Source organism: Nanorana parkeri, unplaced genomic scaffold, assembly GCF_000935625.1.
Source record: "Nanorana parkeri isolate BGI_ZX_2015 unplaced genomic scaffold, ASM93562v1 scaffold112, whole genome shotgun sequence".
In the NCBI taxonomy this organism is placed as follows: Eukaryota; Metazoa; Chordata; class Amphibia; order Anura; family Dicroglossidae; genus Nanorana; species Nanorana parkeri.
In genome coordinates, this window is record NW_017306380.1 from 833,832 (window position 1) to 850,920 (window position 17,089).

Consider the following 17,089-nt stretch of genomic DNA (forward strand, 5'->3'; position numbering starts at 1 on the left):
GGGGGGGGTTCTCGCATACCCCACTTTACTTATGCTTTAGTATACCAGCAACTTATTCCACAGTGATTTCCTTATGTATATGTTTTAGTTGTTTGTTTATCATTTCATCTTATTTGACTTTTATATATTTGTAAATGTATATACTGTACATATGTTTTTGTTTTGTATCATAGCATAAATCTTGTCTGGAGCTAAAGCAGAGCAATGAGATATAAACACCTTAAACTGACCTACTTCCAACTTTTCTGTGTCATGTCTATTTATATCACCCATATGTGTACAGAGAGACCGCTCAGCCAGTGAGAAAATATGCTTTAGAAGGTCTTTTATAGCAGTTTGGACTATTGAGCTGAACCCCGTTCTTTTTGTTAGACTTTCAGCAGTGTTTCAGAAAAGTCTGTCTGCTGCTTTGTGTGATTTGTGAATGTTTTATACTAGTAAGGCTTGACACAGTGCTGGACCGGGCCCTAGTGTCCTGCCACTTGTGTGGGGGCCCACAAAGGAAGAAGAGGGCCCAGGCCCAGTAACCGCCGGGGTACCGACATTGCCTCCTAGGACTACACAAATGCACTACCCTGGTAACTGTCAGGGCGCTGACATTTTTTGATGGGGAGGGGTGGTAATGCATTCCTGTTGCTAAGATTTCTCCTCACATGCTGCCCTGGGGACACCCTGTGACACCATAGAGCAGGAAAAGGGGCATTGCTAGGATTGTGAGAGACCTGGGGCACCCTGAGGAGAGCTGCAACGAAAGGTGGAGTGGCCTAATTGCACTGCTCACTGTATATATGGCACACCTATACTACAGTCTATGTTGTCTCACAAAATGTGCTTTAAAGTAGTATTAACTTGTCAAACTTTTTTTTTCAATAATGAATCACAGAGCGTGCAGGTGTCTGGAGTGTATAACACACAGAGTTCCGGTGTCTGGAGTATTTAACACAGAGAAAACAGGGACCAGGGAAACATAAATCACAGGATGCAAAGGTCAGAAGTATGTAAGGCACACGGCTCAGGAGTACGTAACACACAAAGAACAGTGATTAGAAGTAAGTAACACACAGTCCAGCATACAGTGTGTAGGGGTCAGGAGTATGTATTGTAAATCTCAGTGTATAGACTACAGGGATTAGGGTTTGTAATGTATGGAGTGCTGCAGCAATTAGTATGTAACATGCAGCACAGTCTACAGCATATGGCAGTCAGAGGCATGCAACATATCTACAGTGTATGTTACATAGCTGTCAACATTTACATTTCAGACTTTTACATTTTCCTGACCTCTGCACATTATATTTTATGTTATATATTCCGTACTCCTGAACGATGTGTTCCCAGTTTACAGAGAGCAGTGGTCTGCTACTTAGTACAGCACAGAGTATATTCCATCTGCACCTTTTCAGCCACCACTTACATACAGGAATTATACATATGTTAGACTTAAAAAATCTAGGCGGGATACTTACATAATCTACTGAACCTGTATAAGTTATGAGGCCAGAATTAAAGGTATTATTTGACAACACTGTAGAGCTCCATTGTTGCTTCAGGATTCCGCCCAGTATTGAACGTTTGGTGCTGTGTTAGATATATTTTAGTTGAGTTATCCTTTTTTTTTGGCTCAGGCCTAGTGTGGTCACTACCATACATACTGGCAAAATAGGTCCAGAAAAATTCATGGTGCGGTGTGCATTCAGAACTGAGGGGACATTTACACATCAAAAAGACCAACATAAAATAAAGGAATGCAGCGTGAAATCTCATATAAGTGTCATGTTTCCGGCACAGCAGCCGGAGACATGACAGTTTGAAATTGGAAGTGAATAAATCCTCGTCGCTTCCTAGTTCAGTAACCAAAAGGGTAAACAGACAGTGGATATGTGCTAATCTCCAATGGGTCAACCATGCCATTCCTGGGCCCACAACAGGGACAGCAGAGCACAGAAAACACAGCAGGGAGGGGGCACATTTTCAGGACCATAAAAGTGATCTGGCAGCTTGACAGCCACCTTGGTCACTTGTATGTGAAAGCCGGGAAAAAACGACACCAGGATCAGCCACTTTAGTTCCAGGATGTATATACGTGTGACGGTCCTATAGTGGTTAAGCTGCATCTTTCATTAAAAAAAAATAATCCTTCTTCAGACACTTTCTGTTGTGCGGTGTCAACTGTCTCTCGTTTGTGCTTCTGTGTTGTCACCCTGTAACATGACAAGTGACTGTGCCACGCACATTGTGAAGACATGGACCACTGTTGATCAGGAAGCTTGTCTAGAGCAATGATGTGCAGCCAATGATGGAATGAGTGCATGTAGACAGGAAGTGGCTAAAAGAGGCTGCATGAGGTCTGCAGTACTGAAATATATACTAGAATGAAAACAAAAATTTAAAACGTTTTTAAACAGATCAGTATTTTATCTAAAAACAAAACAAAACTGGAAATTGTTTCTGGCACACTGTACTTTAGCAAACAAGATGTCAGCTAGGGTTTGGGTTTAACCCCATTGGCGATGACATGCCCTGATTAGTGTGATGTATTCCATCCTGGTTTATATTTACTTCCCAAAACCCGGCAAGTAAATATAAACTCTCTTATACAGTATATGTTCTCTATTTTGTTTTTACGAGAGGTCCAAAAAACTGACTCAAATAATCTAAAAATCTTAATCATTTTAATTGTTCCTGAACCTAGCCCATCCCATAATCAATTCTGCCATCTGTACTGCACTGTTGTTTTTCCTGTTTTACTAGTTGCTGTGTGTTTGGTATTTAGTTGTATTCATATTGTGGAGTCTGTTTGTTTTCAGGGAAGTCTTTCTTTAGTGTAAATGGTGCATGGACGATACCGCAAGTGGGAAAATATCATTTTTCAGAGAGAAAATGTCATATTATAGAGAGAATATTTCATATCCTAGAGAGAAGATTTCATGTCCTAGAGAGAAGATTTCATGTCCTAGAGAGAAGATTTCATATCGTAGAGAGAAGATTTCATGTCCTAGAGAGAAGATTTCATATCCTAGAAAGAAGATTTCATATCGTAGAGAGAAGATTTCATGTCCTAGAGAGAAGATTTCATATCGTAGAGAGAAGATTTCATAGCCTAGAGAGAAGATTTCATATCCTAGAGAGAAGATTTCATAGCCTAGAGAGAAGATTTCATAGCCTAGAGAGAAGATTTCATAGCCTAGAGAGAAGATTTCATAGCCTAGAGAGAAGATTTCATAGCCTAGAGAGAAGATTTCATAGCCTAGAGAGAAGATTTCATAGCCTAGAGAGAAGATTTCATAGCCTAGAGAGAAGATTTCATAGCCTAGAGAGAAGATTTCATAGCCTAGAGAGAAGATTTCATAGCCTAGAGAGAAGATTTCATAGCCTAGAGAGAAGATTTCATAGCCTAGAGAGAAGATTTCATAGCCTAGAGAGAAGATTTCATAGCCTAGAGAGAAGATTTCATAGCCTAGAGAGAAGATTTCATAGCCTAGAGAGAAGATTTCATAGCCTAGAGAGAAGATTTCATAGCCTAGAGAGAAGATTTCATAGCCTAGAGAGAAGATTTCATATCGTAGAGAGAAGATTTCATATCCTTGAGAGAAGATTTCATAGCCTAGAGAGAAGATTTCATAGCCTGGAGAGAAGATTTCATAGCCTAGAGAGAAGATTTCATAGCCTAGAGATAAGATTTCATAGCCTAGAAAGAAGATTTCATAGCCTAGAGAGAAGATTTCATAGCCTAGAAAGAAGATTTCATATCCTTGAGAGAAGATTTCATATCCTAGAAAGAAGATGTTATATCCTAGAGAGGAAATGTCATATCCTAGAAAGAAGATTTCATATCCTAGAAAGAAGATTTCATATCCTAGAAAGAAGATGTCATATCCTAGAGAGAAGATTTCATATCCTAGAAAGAAGATTTCATATCCTAGAAAGAAGATTTCATATCATAGAAAGAAGATTTCATATTCTAGAGAGAAGATTTCATATTCTAGAAAGAAGATTTCATATCCTAGAGAGAAGATTTCATATCCTAGAGAGAAGATTTCATATCCTAGAAAGAAGATGTTATATCCTAGAGAGGAAATGTCATATCCTAGAGAGATTTCATATCCTAGAAAGAAGATGTTATATCCTAGAAAGAAGATTTCATAGCCTAGAGAGAAGATCCTAAAAGAAGATGTCATATCCTAGAGAGAAGATTTCATAGCCTAGAGAGAAGATTTCATATCCTAGAGAGAAGATTTCATATCCTAGAAAGAAGATGTTAGATCCTAGAGTAGCTGTCCATCTACTAGCATGGAGAGGAGATGAGGGAGAAGGAGAATGTCTTGTCTTGCTGTGCCTATGTGTTTTTGCAGACACACATAGCTTACTCGCACACTTAAGAGTGGCTCCATAGGACCCTGCAAGGGAAAGGAGCGGCCCCAAAACAGAATGTCAGGGCCAGTGTTCCGGGGACAAGCTGGTTCTGCAGTAAACTAAAACTTGTAAACATCAAGGGGCAGCATCCATTGCGAATGTTTACCTTTTAACTTTAATATCACTTGAAGAATCTTTGGCATCGGACACACTTCCGGGTCACGTGTTCCCCCGCCAACTGCCATTGTTCCATCCATCAGTCCCTATGTCATTACTGTGTCCTGTATTGCGTGATAGGGCCAGTATATAGAACCTCAGAGCGTACATTATATCCGGTGCAGAAGAGTCTTGTGTGAGGTCCTTTCCTGGCAATGCTGATTGATAATAATGTCTAGACTATAAAAACCGGCTGAGCAATCGTACAACGTTTTTGGCAGGCTAGACACTTTACACTCATATTACAGCTGTGAAATTCACTTCCATTTTAACCAGTTTGAACTGCAGGCAGATGTACAAGAAACACATTATTGCGTCTCTGTATTCATTGATACATTGTTAACTGTACTTATTATTTTCATTAAGGCTGGGTTCACGCCTGGGCATCTTTCAGCGCTGATCGAATCGCTGAAACACGCTCAAGAAGTGAAATCCTATTAATTCCTATGGGCATGGTTCTCACCTGGGCGTATTTCAGCGCGTTTTGACAAATAGTACAGGAGCTTCTTTGGGGCGTATTTCAGCGCGTATCCATTGGTATTCCCGAGTGTGGCTCAGGGTTAACAAAACGGTAACCCTGAGCCACAGTCGGGAATACAACGTAGGTCTTACCTTGTCCGCGATCCCCGCTGTGTCCTCCGGCCGCTGCTGTCTTCCTGGTTTCGTCCCTTGCGAGCATCCGCGTCGCAGGGGGGCAGAACCGGCGGGAAGTTTAAAAAATTTTTTTTTTAATACGAAAAAAACATAGAGAAAAAAAAGAAATCATACTGCGAGGGAGGTTAAAAAATGAGCTTTGAACGCGCGTTTCATTGAACAAAAAAATGTGCTAAAAACATGCTTAAAAAAAGAGCATAAAACGCGCCTATTTGGAACGCCCAGGTGTGAACCCGGCCTAAAGCATTTTAAGTACTTAAATGTATCCTAATATCAGCCTCTTGCAATCCCTATACGGCAGAGCTCAGACCTGGGAAGGGAAAATAGTACAAGGACCCAAATCAGTTGTGCTGCAGTACAAACAGCATGTTGAAAGGAGGAGAGAGAAGAGTGACAAAGAGGTAATCTGATCAGTCTGCTACTTCTCCTTTCCCTGTTCAGTCACAGACTGGAGTAGAACAAGATCTATAAGTGTTATTTAACCAAAGCAAGGAAATAAATCAGGTCTCCTTGCCTGTCATGTTGTGTGGGGAAAGCTCTGTAAATCTCAAAACTGGGTGGACACAAATACAAGTCCTACAGAAGGTAAAACAACTCCCTAAAGGCTGTGACACACTCCAGGCGCTGCCTTTGCGAGCAGTGTGTCATGTCATTTTCTCCTGGGCACCTCAGCTGGCGAGAGCTCGCGGAGCTGAGCGTGCCGAGATGAACAATTTCAACTTCAGCCAATCGGCTCCCGCGTATAAACCGGCGCGACGGGATGCGACGTCTGGCCGGTTGTTAAGCACGAGCCGATTGGCTGAAGGTGCACTCAATCATCTGACTGCACTCAGCTCACACACTGCACGCAAAGCTCCTTGCCGGATGGCTTTGCTTCGCTCTGTATGGCTTCGCGTGCAGTGTGTCACGGCCTTTATACTCATTGAGGGGAATTTATCAAAACTGGAGAACAAAATCTGAAGCAGTTGCCCATGGCAACCAATCAGCTTCTCTCTTCAGTTTGTTCAGTTATGATTTGAAAATGAAAGAGAGATGCTGATTGGTTACCATGCACAGCTGCTGCAAGTTCTGTCTGCTCCAGTTTTGATAAAGCCACCTCCATGTATTTCATCTGTGAATAGAGCTGTTTGCCCATGTTTTTGGGTAATCACTCAGAGTGTAAAAGAATTACACAAGATCGTCCTTACTGACTTCGCTGGAAAATAATTGGATGTGGCCGCATGTGGCATCCATTCAGTAAAGTGTCTTTCTAGCTATGTTATCTCTTATGTGAATTGTCGCTGTTCCCTCTGTGCATTGTAATTTCTGGCATTTCCTAAGGAGGAGGAAAGTAGTGAACTGACACTGGCACAGTTGTTTCACACACAAAGTGAAATGTAACACAACCATCAGGAAAGAAGTCCCAGAAAGGAAAACACTGAAGAATGAGACCTAGGAGCTTTAGGCTAGATTCAGACCTGAGCAATATCTGGGACCGTGCGATCGTGTGCTACTGCATGCAGCGGTTGCCGCATGGCCCCCTCGATTTCAGTGAGGTTATGTCCGTGCGGCAATCGCTAAAAAAAGGTACAAGTACCTTTTTTTTTTGCGACACACGACGTGCAGCTTTTTTAGCTGTGTTCAATTGCACAGGCGAATCGCAGCGGGAAACCGCACAATCCGCCTGAGGTGACTGGGGTGCCAAAGATTTCATATCCTTGAGAGAAGATTTCATATCCTAGAAAGAAGATGTTATATCCTAGAGAGGAAATGTCATATCCTAGAAAGAAGATTTCATATCCTAGAAAGAAGATTTCATATCCTAGAAAGAAGATGTCATATCCTAGAGAGAAGATTTCATATCCTAGAAAGAAGATTTCATATCCTAGAAAGAAGATTTCATATCATAGAAAGAAGATTTCATATTCTAGAGAGAAGATTTCATATTCTAGAAAGAAGATTTCATATCCTAGAGAGAAGATTTCATATCCTAGAGAGAAGATTTCATATCCTAGAAAGAAGATGTTATATCCTAGAGAGGAAATGTCATATCCTAGAGAGATTTCATATCCTAGAAAGAAGATGTTATATCCTAGAAAGAAGATTTCATAGCCTAGAGAGAAGATCCTAAAAGAAGATGTCATATCCTAGAGAGAAGATTTCATAGCCTAGAGAGAAGATTTCATATCCTAGAGAGAAGATTTCATATCCTAGAAAGAAGATGTTAGATCCTAGAGTAGCTGTCCATCTACTAGCATGGAGAGGAGATGAGGGAGAAGGAGAATGTCTTGTCTTGCTGTGCCTATGTGTTTTTGCAGACACACATAGCTTACTCGCACACTTAAGAGTGGCTCCATAGGACCCTGCAAGGGAAAGGAGCGGCCCCAAAACAGAATGTCAGGGCCAGTGTTCCGGGGACAAGCTGGTTCTGCAGTAAACTAAAACTTGTAAACATCAAGGGGCAGCATCCATTGCGAATGTTTACCTTTTAACTTTAATATCACTTGAAGAATCTTTGGCATCGGACACACTTCCGGGTCACGTGTTCCCCCGCCAACTGCCATTGTTCCATCCATCAGTCCCTATGTCATTACTGTGTCCTGTATTGCGTGATAGGGCCAGTATATAGAACCTCAGAGCGTACATTATATCCGGTGCAGAAGAGTCTTGTGTGAGGTCCTTTCCTGGCAATGCTGATTGATAATAATGTCTAGACTATAAAAACCGGCTGAGCAATCGTACAACGTTTTTGGCAGGCTAGACACTTTACACTCATATTACAGCTGTGAAATTCACTTCCATTTTAACCAGTTTGAACTGCAGGCAGATGTACAAGAAACACATTATTGCGTCTCTGTATTCATTGATACATTGTTAACTGTACTTATTATTTTCATTAAGGCTGGGTTCACGCCTGGGCATCTTTCAGCGCTGATCGAATCGCTGAAACACGCTCAAGAAGTGAAATCCTATTAATTCCTATGGGCATGGTTCTCACCTGGGCGTATTTCAGCGCGTTTTGACAAATAGTACAGGAGCTTCTTTGGGGCGTATTTCAGCGCGTATCCATTGGTATTCCCGAGTGTGGCTCAGGGTTAACAAAACGGTAACCCTGAGCCACAGTCGGGAATACAACGTAGGTCTTACCTTGTCCGCGATCCCCGCTGTGTCCTCCGGCCGCTGCTGTCTTCCTGGTTTCGTCCCTTGCGAGCATCCGCGTCGCAGGGGGGCAGAACCGGCGGGAAGTTTAAAAAATTTTTTTTTTAATACGAAAAAAACATAGAGAAAAAAAAGAAATCATACTGCGAGGGAGGTTAAAAAATGAGCTTTGAACGCGCGTTTCATTGAACAAAAAAATGTGCTAAAAACATGCTTAAAAAAAGAGCATAAAACGCGCCTATTTGGAACGCCCAGGTGTGAACCCGGCCTAAAGCATTTTAAGTACTTAAATGTATCCTAATATCAGCCTCTTGCAATCCCTATACGGCAGAGCTCAGACCTGGGAAGGGAAAATAGTACAAGGACCCAAATCAGTTGTGCTGCAGTACAAACAGCATGTTGAAAGGAGGAGAGAGAAGAGTGACAAAGAGGTAATCTGATCAGTCTGCTACTTCTCCTTTCCCTGTTCAGTCACAGACTGGAGTAGAACAAGATCTATAAGTGTTATTTAACCAAAGCAAGGAAATAAATCAGGTCTCCTTGCCTGTCATGTTGTGTGGGGAAAGCTCTGTAAATCTCAAAACTGGGTGGACACAAATACAAGTCCTACAGAAGGTAAAACAACTCCCTAAAGGCTGTGACACACTCCAGGCGCTGCCTTTGCGAGCAGTGTGTCATGTCATTTTCTCCTGGGCACCTCAGCTGGCGAGAGCTCGCGGAGCTGAGCGTGCCGAGATGAACAATTTCAACTTCAGCCAATCGGCTCCCGCGTATAAACCGGCGCGACGGGATGCGACGTCTGGCCGGTTGTTACAGACGAGCCGATTGGCTGAAGGTGCAGTCAATCATCTGACTGCACTCAGCTCACACACTGCACGCAAAGCTCCTTGCCGGATGGCTTTGCTTCGCTCTGTATGGCTTCGCGTGCAGTGTGTCACGGCCTTTATACTCATTGAGGGGAATTTATCAAAACTGGAGAACAAAATCTGAAGCAGTTGCCCATGGCAACCAATCAGCTTCTCTCTTCAGTTTGTTCAGTTATGATTTGAAAATGAAAGAGAGATGCTGATTGGTTACCATGCACAGCTGCTGCAAGTTCTGTCTGCTCCAGTTTTGATAAAGCCACCTCCATGTATTTCATCTGTGAATAGAGCTGTTTGCCCATGTTTTTGGGTAATCACTCAGAGTGTAAAAGAATTACACAAGATCGTCCTTACTGACTTCGCTGGAAAATAATTGGATGTGGCCGCATGTGGCATCCATTCAGTAAAGTGTCTTTCTAGCTATGTTATCTCTTATGTGAATTGTCGCTGTTCCCTCTGTGCATTGTAATTTCTGGCATTTCCTAAGGAGGAGGAAAGTAGTGAACTGACACTGGCACAGTTGTTTCACACACAAAGTGAAATGTAACACAACCATCAGGAAAGAAGTCCCAGAAAGGAAAACACTGAAGAATGAGACCTAGGAGCTTTAGGCTAGATTCAGACCTGAGCAATATCTGGGACCGTGCGATCGTGTGCTACTGCATGCAGCGGTTGCCGCATGGCCCCCTCGATTTCAGTGAGGTTATGTCCGTGCGGCAATCGCTAAAAAAAGGTACAAGTACCTTTTTTTTTTGCGACACACGACGTGCAGCTTTTTTAGCTGTGTTCAATTGCACAGGCGAATCGCAGCGGGAAACCGCACAATCCGCCTGAGGTGACTGGGGTGCCATTAGAAAATAATGTCACCACCAGCCCAATCGGCTCTGGTGGCGACTCCTTGACCGCCGGCAATCTGCGTGGTTTTGTGCACAATTGCCGCATGGTCACGGATCGCCTAGGTGTGAACCTAGCCTTAAAGTGACACCAAACTCAGGATTTAAATCTTAAAAATACATTCAAGTACGTTAACTATAAACAAAAATGTATCTTATTTGTGTATCACTCGGCTGTAGATCCTCAAATCATCTCTGAATTGGTGCTGACACTGCCCTTCCTTCTGGAGGGTGGCTACTTTTGTTCCCCATGGTCCCTGTGTGTGTTGTAAAGTAGCCAGAGCTCCAAGCTCACTCCTGTGATGGACTACAATCTCAATACAAATTAATAAACTAAACATAAGAGATTGCAGTCCATCACAGGAGTGAGCTTAGAGAGGTGGCTACTTTACAACACAGACAGGGACCATTGGGAACAAAAGTAGACCCCCCTAGAAGGAAGGACAGTGTCAGCACCAATTCAGAGATGATTTGAGGATCTACAAATGATCTACAGTGATAGCCCTCCCTGAAGTGATTATATTAGTTATGGGTGGACTTGGGTGGGATGTTTCACCCCCTAGCATCTATTATCTTCTGTCTCTGGAGGATTACACCAATGCCGCCTCCCCCCCCCCCCTTCCCCTCCCACAGACCTTTGCACTCTCACTTTCACTTCTACATTCTTCTCTTTATTTAAATGAAGGAAGCATTGTAATTGAAACCCTCTAGTAATAGCAATAGAAGACGCTTGCTTCTGGAAGTCACATATCATTCTGCTTGAGCCACATGAGATATTTAAGTCTGAACTCCGGGCACAAAAATGCTTATCCAAATATATTCTTTAACAGTCACAAAGGTTATAAATCCACTTTGTTTGCATTAAATGCGTTCGCAAAATGAGATATTACCTTGTGAAAGTAGCAGTGACATCATCACTATCCTGTACATAGCCTGTGCAGAGCTGTGGGAGGGACCCAGCAGGCAGAAAACTACAGGAGGGGGCGGAGACATGACCTGTCAGCCTGCACAAGGAGAGAGAGCAGCAGTGAAACGGTCTTTATTACAGGAAACTCCCGCACAGAGGCAACATTTGCAACTGCACATATCTGAAAGAAATACACAAAGCACAGCAAGATTCAAGTAAACATTACGCATGACTATTGTATTTAGACAATATTTATTGATCCCGGACTTTAAATTCAGATACATTGATAGGGACACGGCATTTGCATCAGTCCTTACAAATGCTGAACACGCAGTTGCTGACTTTCATATTATCAGATCCCCTGTTGCAATAGAACCCATATAGCAAGAATAAGTTGCTACAAACGTGTGGCAGGGAGAAATTGTAATTCTTGTTAACTTGCCGCACACATTCTTGGCAAGTTGTAGACTTGCAGAACACTTGCAGCACAAGTTCTAGTTGACACTTTTTGAATTTGTAGCAAATTTGCTTGGCAAGTCCTGCAGGTCTTAGCAAGAGCTCTGCAAGCTCGCTGGTCTGGAGACTTGCAATGCAGACTTGCTGTAATTGTGCAACAAAATTGTGAAGCTTGGCAAGTCTGCAATAGTTTAGCAAGTCATTTTCAAACTTGCAGCTCAATTGCTTGCTATCTGGTGAAGTACGCAGACACATAGTTTGCAAAAGTGTATGAACCTGCTAATTATCTTCTCCCCATTGGAAGTAAAATATGTAAAACTTTTATTTGCTGTTATTTAGTGATTGCAAAAAAAAAAAAAAAATATTGACTGATTTTCATTTAGTGAAAGATATTTTACCTTGATGTCATCCCTATGGATAATATTACAGCTGTAGGTGCCCCAGTCATCTGCTTGTCTGTGCTTGTAGCAGAGCTGATTATGTGTAATGTGGTATAAAATGTCAATCCTGGCTTTCACACTACACACGGTCCTCTGTGTTCCAGCAGCTTATGTCTAATTCCTCCAGCATGACTCATTACATGGCTGTGTCACATTGTGGTGACCGTTCACATGGAAGGTGCAAGGAGCAGACTGCCGCCTTATCATTCCTGTTACTGTGACATCACCATGAGCTCAGTGTAAAGTGGCACATCCCATCACACCTACCTGATGACACAACTCCTGGCAGCTACAACCAGGTCACACAATGTCCTGCTATCTCCACATCTACACCGATGGGAGGATATCCCAATACTAATCAGCTTTGGTGTTTAAATAACAACTTGCAGTGCAGGATTCACGTCTTCCACAGTGGATGAGGTTATATGGCAAACCCAGAGTCATCAAATAGAAATCAATGTTTGCTGATCTGACAGTAAACTGAAATTTGGTTGATACCGATTACTGGATTTTGCATGTCATTGTTGCTCTTTGCATAGGCTTGAAGTTGAATCATCGGGAGGGATCTGCAGAGTTACGTAGTGATTACCGATACAAGGTTGACTTAAAGGGCTAGTTCACCTTTATATTCACCTTTTGTATAAAAGGGTCACAGAACTTTAAAAAGCATTGATCAGTGGATACAAAATTATATTACTTTAAATTATATTTCTGTAGGCCAGAGGACAAGGCAAGCAAAACTACTTCATTCCTTTTTAGCGTGGGTGGGCTGAATTAGAACAATCGTACAGTGTATGGCCAGCTTAACTAATTGTCCTATCTTATTTTTTATTTTTTTTTGTCCTTTGTCCCCTCTTTTATTTTCTCAGGGCTTTAATAGGTTGTGGCCAGAGTCCTACTTTAATTAAAAAGGTTGCTTGCTGTATTAGACCACAATTGCAGAGCAGAAGACTCTACAAAGACAAATAGAGATTAGATCGGTCTCAGCATATCCATTGTAGATCTTTTAGACGTTCTGCCTGCTTTGTGTTCACCTCTTTTTTGGAAACAGCCCAGAATCACATTGTCAGACTTCCAGAGTAAACACGATATACAGAATGGAAAGCTGATAGCTAGGGATATTATTAGAATAATCTGTTCATATCAGAGCCCGGCCTTTCACATTTCTTCCTTAATGGGGATTTCTGTTTTATAAATTATACCGAGTCAGAAAATAAAATCTACGTCCGGAATAACTTCTCTTACATTATCTATCAGAATAGAAAGCTGGTAATCAGTCAGACATCTTTTTCTGTAGTTCTGTAAAGATTGACATAGTATGCGGCACTCCATGGAGTACATGAACCACTAATGCCGTGTTTGTCCCAGAAGAGCTTACAATCTAGTGCCTCCCTCCAAGATACAGACACACACTGGTCAGTTTGGACTAAAGCCAGTTAACCTACCAGTATGATTTGGGATTGTGACAAGGGACCAGGGCACCCAGAGGAACCCCAAGAAAATATATGCAGTCAACCACACTGTCTGATTGGCTCCCACCATCAGTGCAGCCATGTTGATCACCTAGAATGGTAATTCATGGCGACCATGTAGTAATAAAAAACTGCTGTTGGGATAGATTACATTTCTCACTCACACAAGGGCACCGCTGAAGCGTGGAGTAAAGCATGAAGCGTGACGTAAACAAAGGACGCAATTATAGCATTTTTCTATCAAGTCTAATGCTCATATACTGTAGCTGTAATAGCTTAGATATGATGATTGTTATCAAATATTGACAATGATTTTGGTTGGATCAGGCCACAATCTTGTGTCCTTTGGCATCTGCAGAGACCATAGGCTGACAGATGTAGTAGTGATGAGGAAACCTTGCCTGACAGGGTTGGATTTCCATTACTTTATCCTGTAGACACTAAACTATGGCACCCAAAGTGATATCCCTTTGCGAGGGTCGCCACAGTCACAAATAACTTTTTTCAGTTTTACTGGTTCTAACTTGGTTTTGAATATTGTGATATTGTATCAATAAGCCTATACGGGAAGACAATTGGGCTGATTTACTAAAGGAGTCGAGAATCTTTACTCACAAATTCTGGGAATATTCACTTCTAGGGATAAACTCAGTTTTGGATCAAAGCTCCTCCAAACCCGGTATATACATGGGACAGCCCCCCAGATCAGCCCCCCAGATCAGATGCACACCCACAGCAACCAAGTAAAGAGAAGATTTCTTACACGGTGGATGGGTGACAATGGAAAAGTAATTTTGTTATCACCGACATCAGTAGGGGAAAAGAGAGGAGCTGCTCCTGAAGGTTGGGATGTTCGGATACCAAGTACTGTACTCGGTACAAGTACATGAACAGATACTTTTCCAGCTCCAGGACTAGACCAAGGAAAAACTCAACACTTAGGAGGCAGTTGTCATTTGTAAGGAGCACATGGAGCTCCTGGGATTTGTACATCTCTGTTTTAATGTATGATTTTTTTTAATAAATATATATAAGTGATGCACCAATATGATTTTTTCAAGTACAAGTACTGATACATTTTTGTTTATTGTCATGTGACAGTTTTTCTAAAACAGTACAGACTAATGATTTCAGGACAGTGGTGGAGAGCCAGGGCCAGGTCCCAGCTGCAACCGCTGCAACCCTGGTAGTTCTTGTGAAAATGCCAAGGATCGGCACTTGTATTTGAACTGGTATCTGAACATCCCTACATGAAGCCATAAAAAGTTATTTACTTAGGGTATACTCACACTAGGGTAAATAAACCCTGCCCAAGCTCTTTTGCCCCAAAAATCCAGTTAGTTTGACTCTTGTGATCGCTCCATACCAGCTTGAAGAGATGGTCTGGGGCACAATTCAGTTGGACTCACGCATGGTATGCATATGTGTGGTCAATTAATCACGCCCGAACATGGAACTTGAACACTGATGCCGATTAGATCAATTTGTGACCATCCAAGGCAGTAAAGTTACAGGTGATGTATGTGCACTCGGGCTCAGGCACAGTGTGAACGCAGGAAGCGTGCTCAGGCCTGGCACAGTGTGAGTGCAGAGGACCAGGGGAAGGAGGATAATTGTGCTCAGGCACAGTACAAGGCAACCATACCTAGTTTGAGTAGCCCCCTAATATGCTTCTGTTGCCATTTTTTAGCTTATGGAGTAAAACTCAGCTGCCCAGAGTTTGAGATTGTATTTCACAATGTCAACTGTTTTTTTGCATTCTCCAGGTGTTCCAACCAGCTTGTCCATGACGATCTTCCCAACACAAGCATCATCATCTGTTTTGTGGACGAGGTGTGGTCCACACTTCTCCGCTCAGTTTTCAGCGCTTTGAACCGGTCACCTCCCGAACTTATCAAAGAAATCATTCTAGTGGATGACTGCAGCACAAAAGGTAGAGTGAGCAATTTGCTGTGACATGTCACATTGTGCCTTGTTCATTTACAGAGGCCTCCGTAAAGAATGTGTGGAAACCGTCCAGGTGTTTATAAAAGATGAACCTGCATAGAGCACTAATGTACTGTGGCAACATTTGCTTTGATCAGTCTGCTGTACAATGGAGCACTGGAATATTATGAAAGCATTAAACCAAGCTATTTAATAAGCCTGCTAGGAACTCCGGACAAATAAAATCTTACCCCTTGCAGTGGGGCTACCCCCACACTGGAAGGGCTAAATGCTCCTTTTGTCTAGGGAGCTAAAATAATAGAGTTCTACTCACCCAAACCATGATCCCAGCTGGCTGTTAGACCAGTCCCTTCAGCCTTGATCCCCCCCTCAGCCCCAGTGGTCTAAGGGCCAGTGAGTCATTATGCCGAGGGATATTCCATCGCTGGAGAAAAGGAGGAGACAGGAATAATGGGCCAGACTAGATCATGGTTCAGGTGAGCCGGACTGCAAGAGTTAAGATTTTATTTGCTCAGAGTTCTTCTTTATAGCTGATTCTTTTTCTGTGTCAGTAATTTTTATTGAAACTTTTTAAAAGTAAGAAATAGAATGAAAGCAGAAATTATAGGTGGTTTATTCAGGGTAAGAAATAGCAATTTACAGTTTGTACAGCATAGTGACTTACATAGTATTTGAGGTTGAATAAAGACATTAGTCCATCAAGTCCAACCTATTAGGATCTTATTCTAGGAGTACCCGTACCCCTCTATATTGCGGTCCCTTAAGAAATCGTCCAAAAGTTTCTTGAACAATTCCACATTATTTGCTGAAATCACCGCCTGTGGCAGTGAGTTCCAGACCCTAACTGATCTTACTGTGAAGAACCCCCTTCGCCCCTTGTGCTGGAATTTTTTTTCCACCAATTTTAGGTGGTGGCCTCTAGTTTTTGTAATGGAGTTAATTTTAAACAGTTTATCGCTAATGTTGCTACCACCATTGAACATTTTTGACTTGTTCTTTTCAATATAAGTCCAAATAAATGAATGGACCTATGGGATTAATCTATGTTACAATGAGAGTGAGTTGTATCAAATGGGATACAAATGGTAGAAGTCCCATACTGAAATATGGGAACTGGAAATGGCAGTGAAGGGTTCATGTGGGAAGGTACCTCGGGTTGTGGTAAGATCAGACTGAGGTGTGCTTCTTCAGAGCACAACCTTCATCAGTGCTATTGACAGATTGGATGGAGAAAGAGGGAAGATAAAGATGAAATGAAATGAAGGAAGAGTGGTAGTAAGTTGTAAGAAAGGGCTGAAAAACTGATGAGAGGGTAATAGACCAGAAGAATGGTATGGAGGTAGACCTGCCCAAAAGCCCCACAACATGGGAGCAGGCCACTGGTTCACAGTGCACAAGTTATAGATTCAATATAGCCCCATTAAAACCATTATAGAGATTATGTGGAGTCCATGGAGTCCGGGTCTTTTTAAAATTTAGACACTATATGATATAAAATAGCTGCAAGTTTTTTGTTTATCATATGCCAGGTAATCTTCTGTGTAATCTGTGAGAGAGTAGAGTGCTCTGTCAACTGGTTGCACATTTAAGTGCAGTCTAGTCAAGATCAGCCTACTGATTTTTATGGTTTAAATAAATTTGAAGCCAGCCAATGACACAATATAGCCCAGAGCCCATTTTACAGCAAACTTGTGTTTTACAAATACAGGACACAACAACAGGTTTGCTTTAACATTCCAATTCCTAGCAG

General features: G+C 42.1%; 1 protein-coding gene across 1 annotated transcript in view; it reads left to right on the top strand.

The window, feature by feature from the left end:
• Positions 1–17,089, top strand: part of GALNT5 (polypeptide N-acetylgalactosaminyltransferase 5) — a 40,066-nt gene that overhangs the window by 3,838 nt on the left and 19,139 nt on the right. Inside the window, exon 2 of the mRNA XM_018553137.1 lies at positions 15,159–15,325. Within this exon, the coding sequence (XP_018408639.1) occupies positions 15,159–15,325 (167 nt within the window). The remainder of the gene's footprint in view (positions 1–15,158; positions 15,326–17,089) is intronic.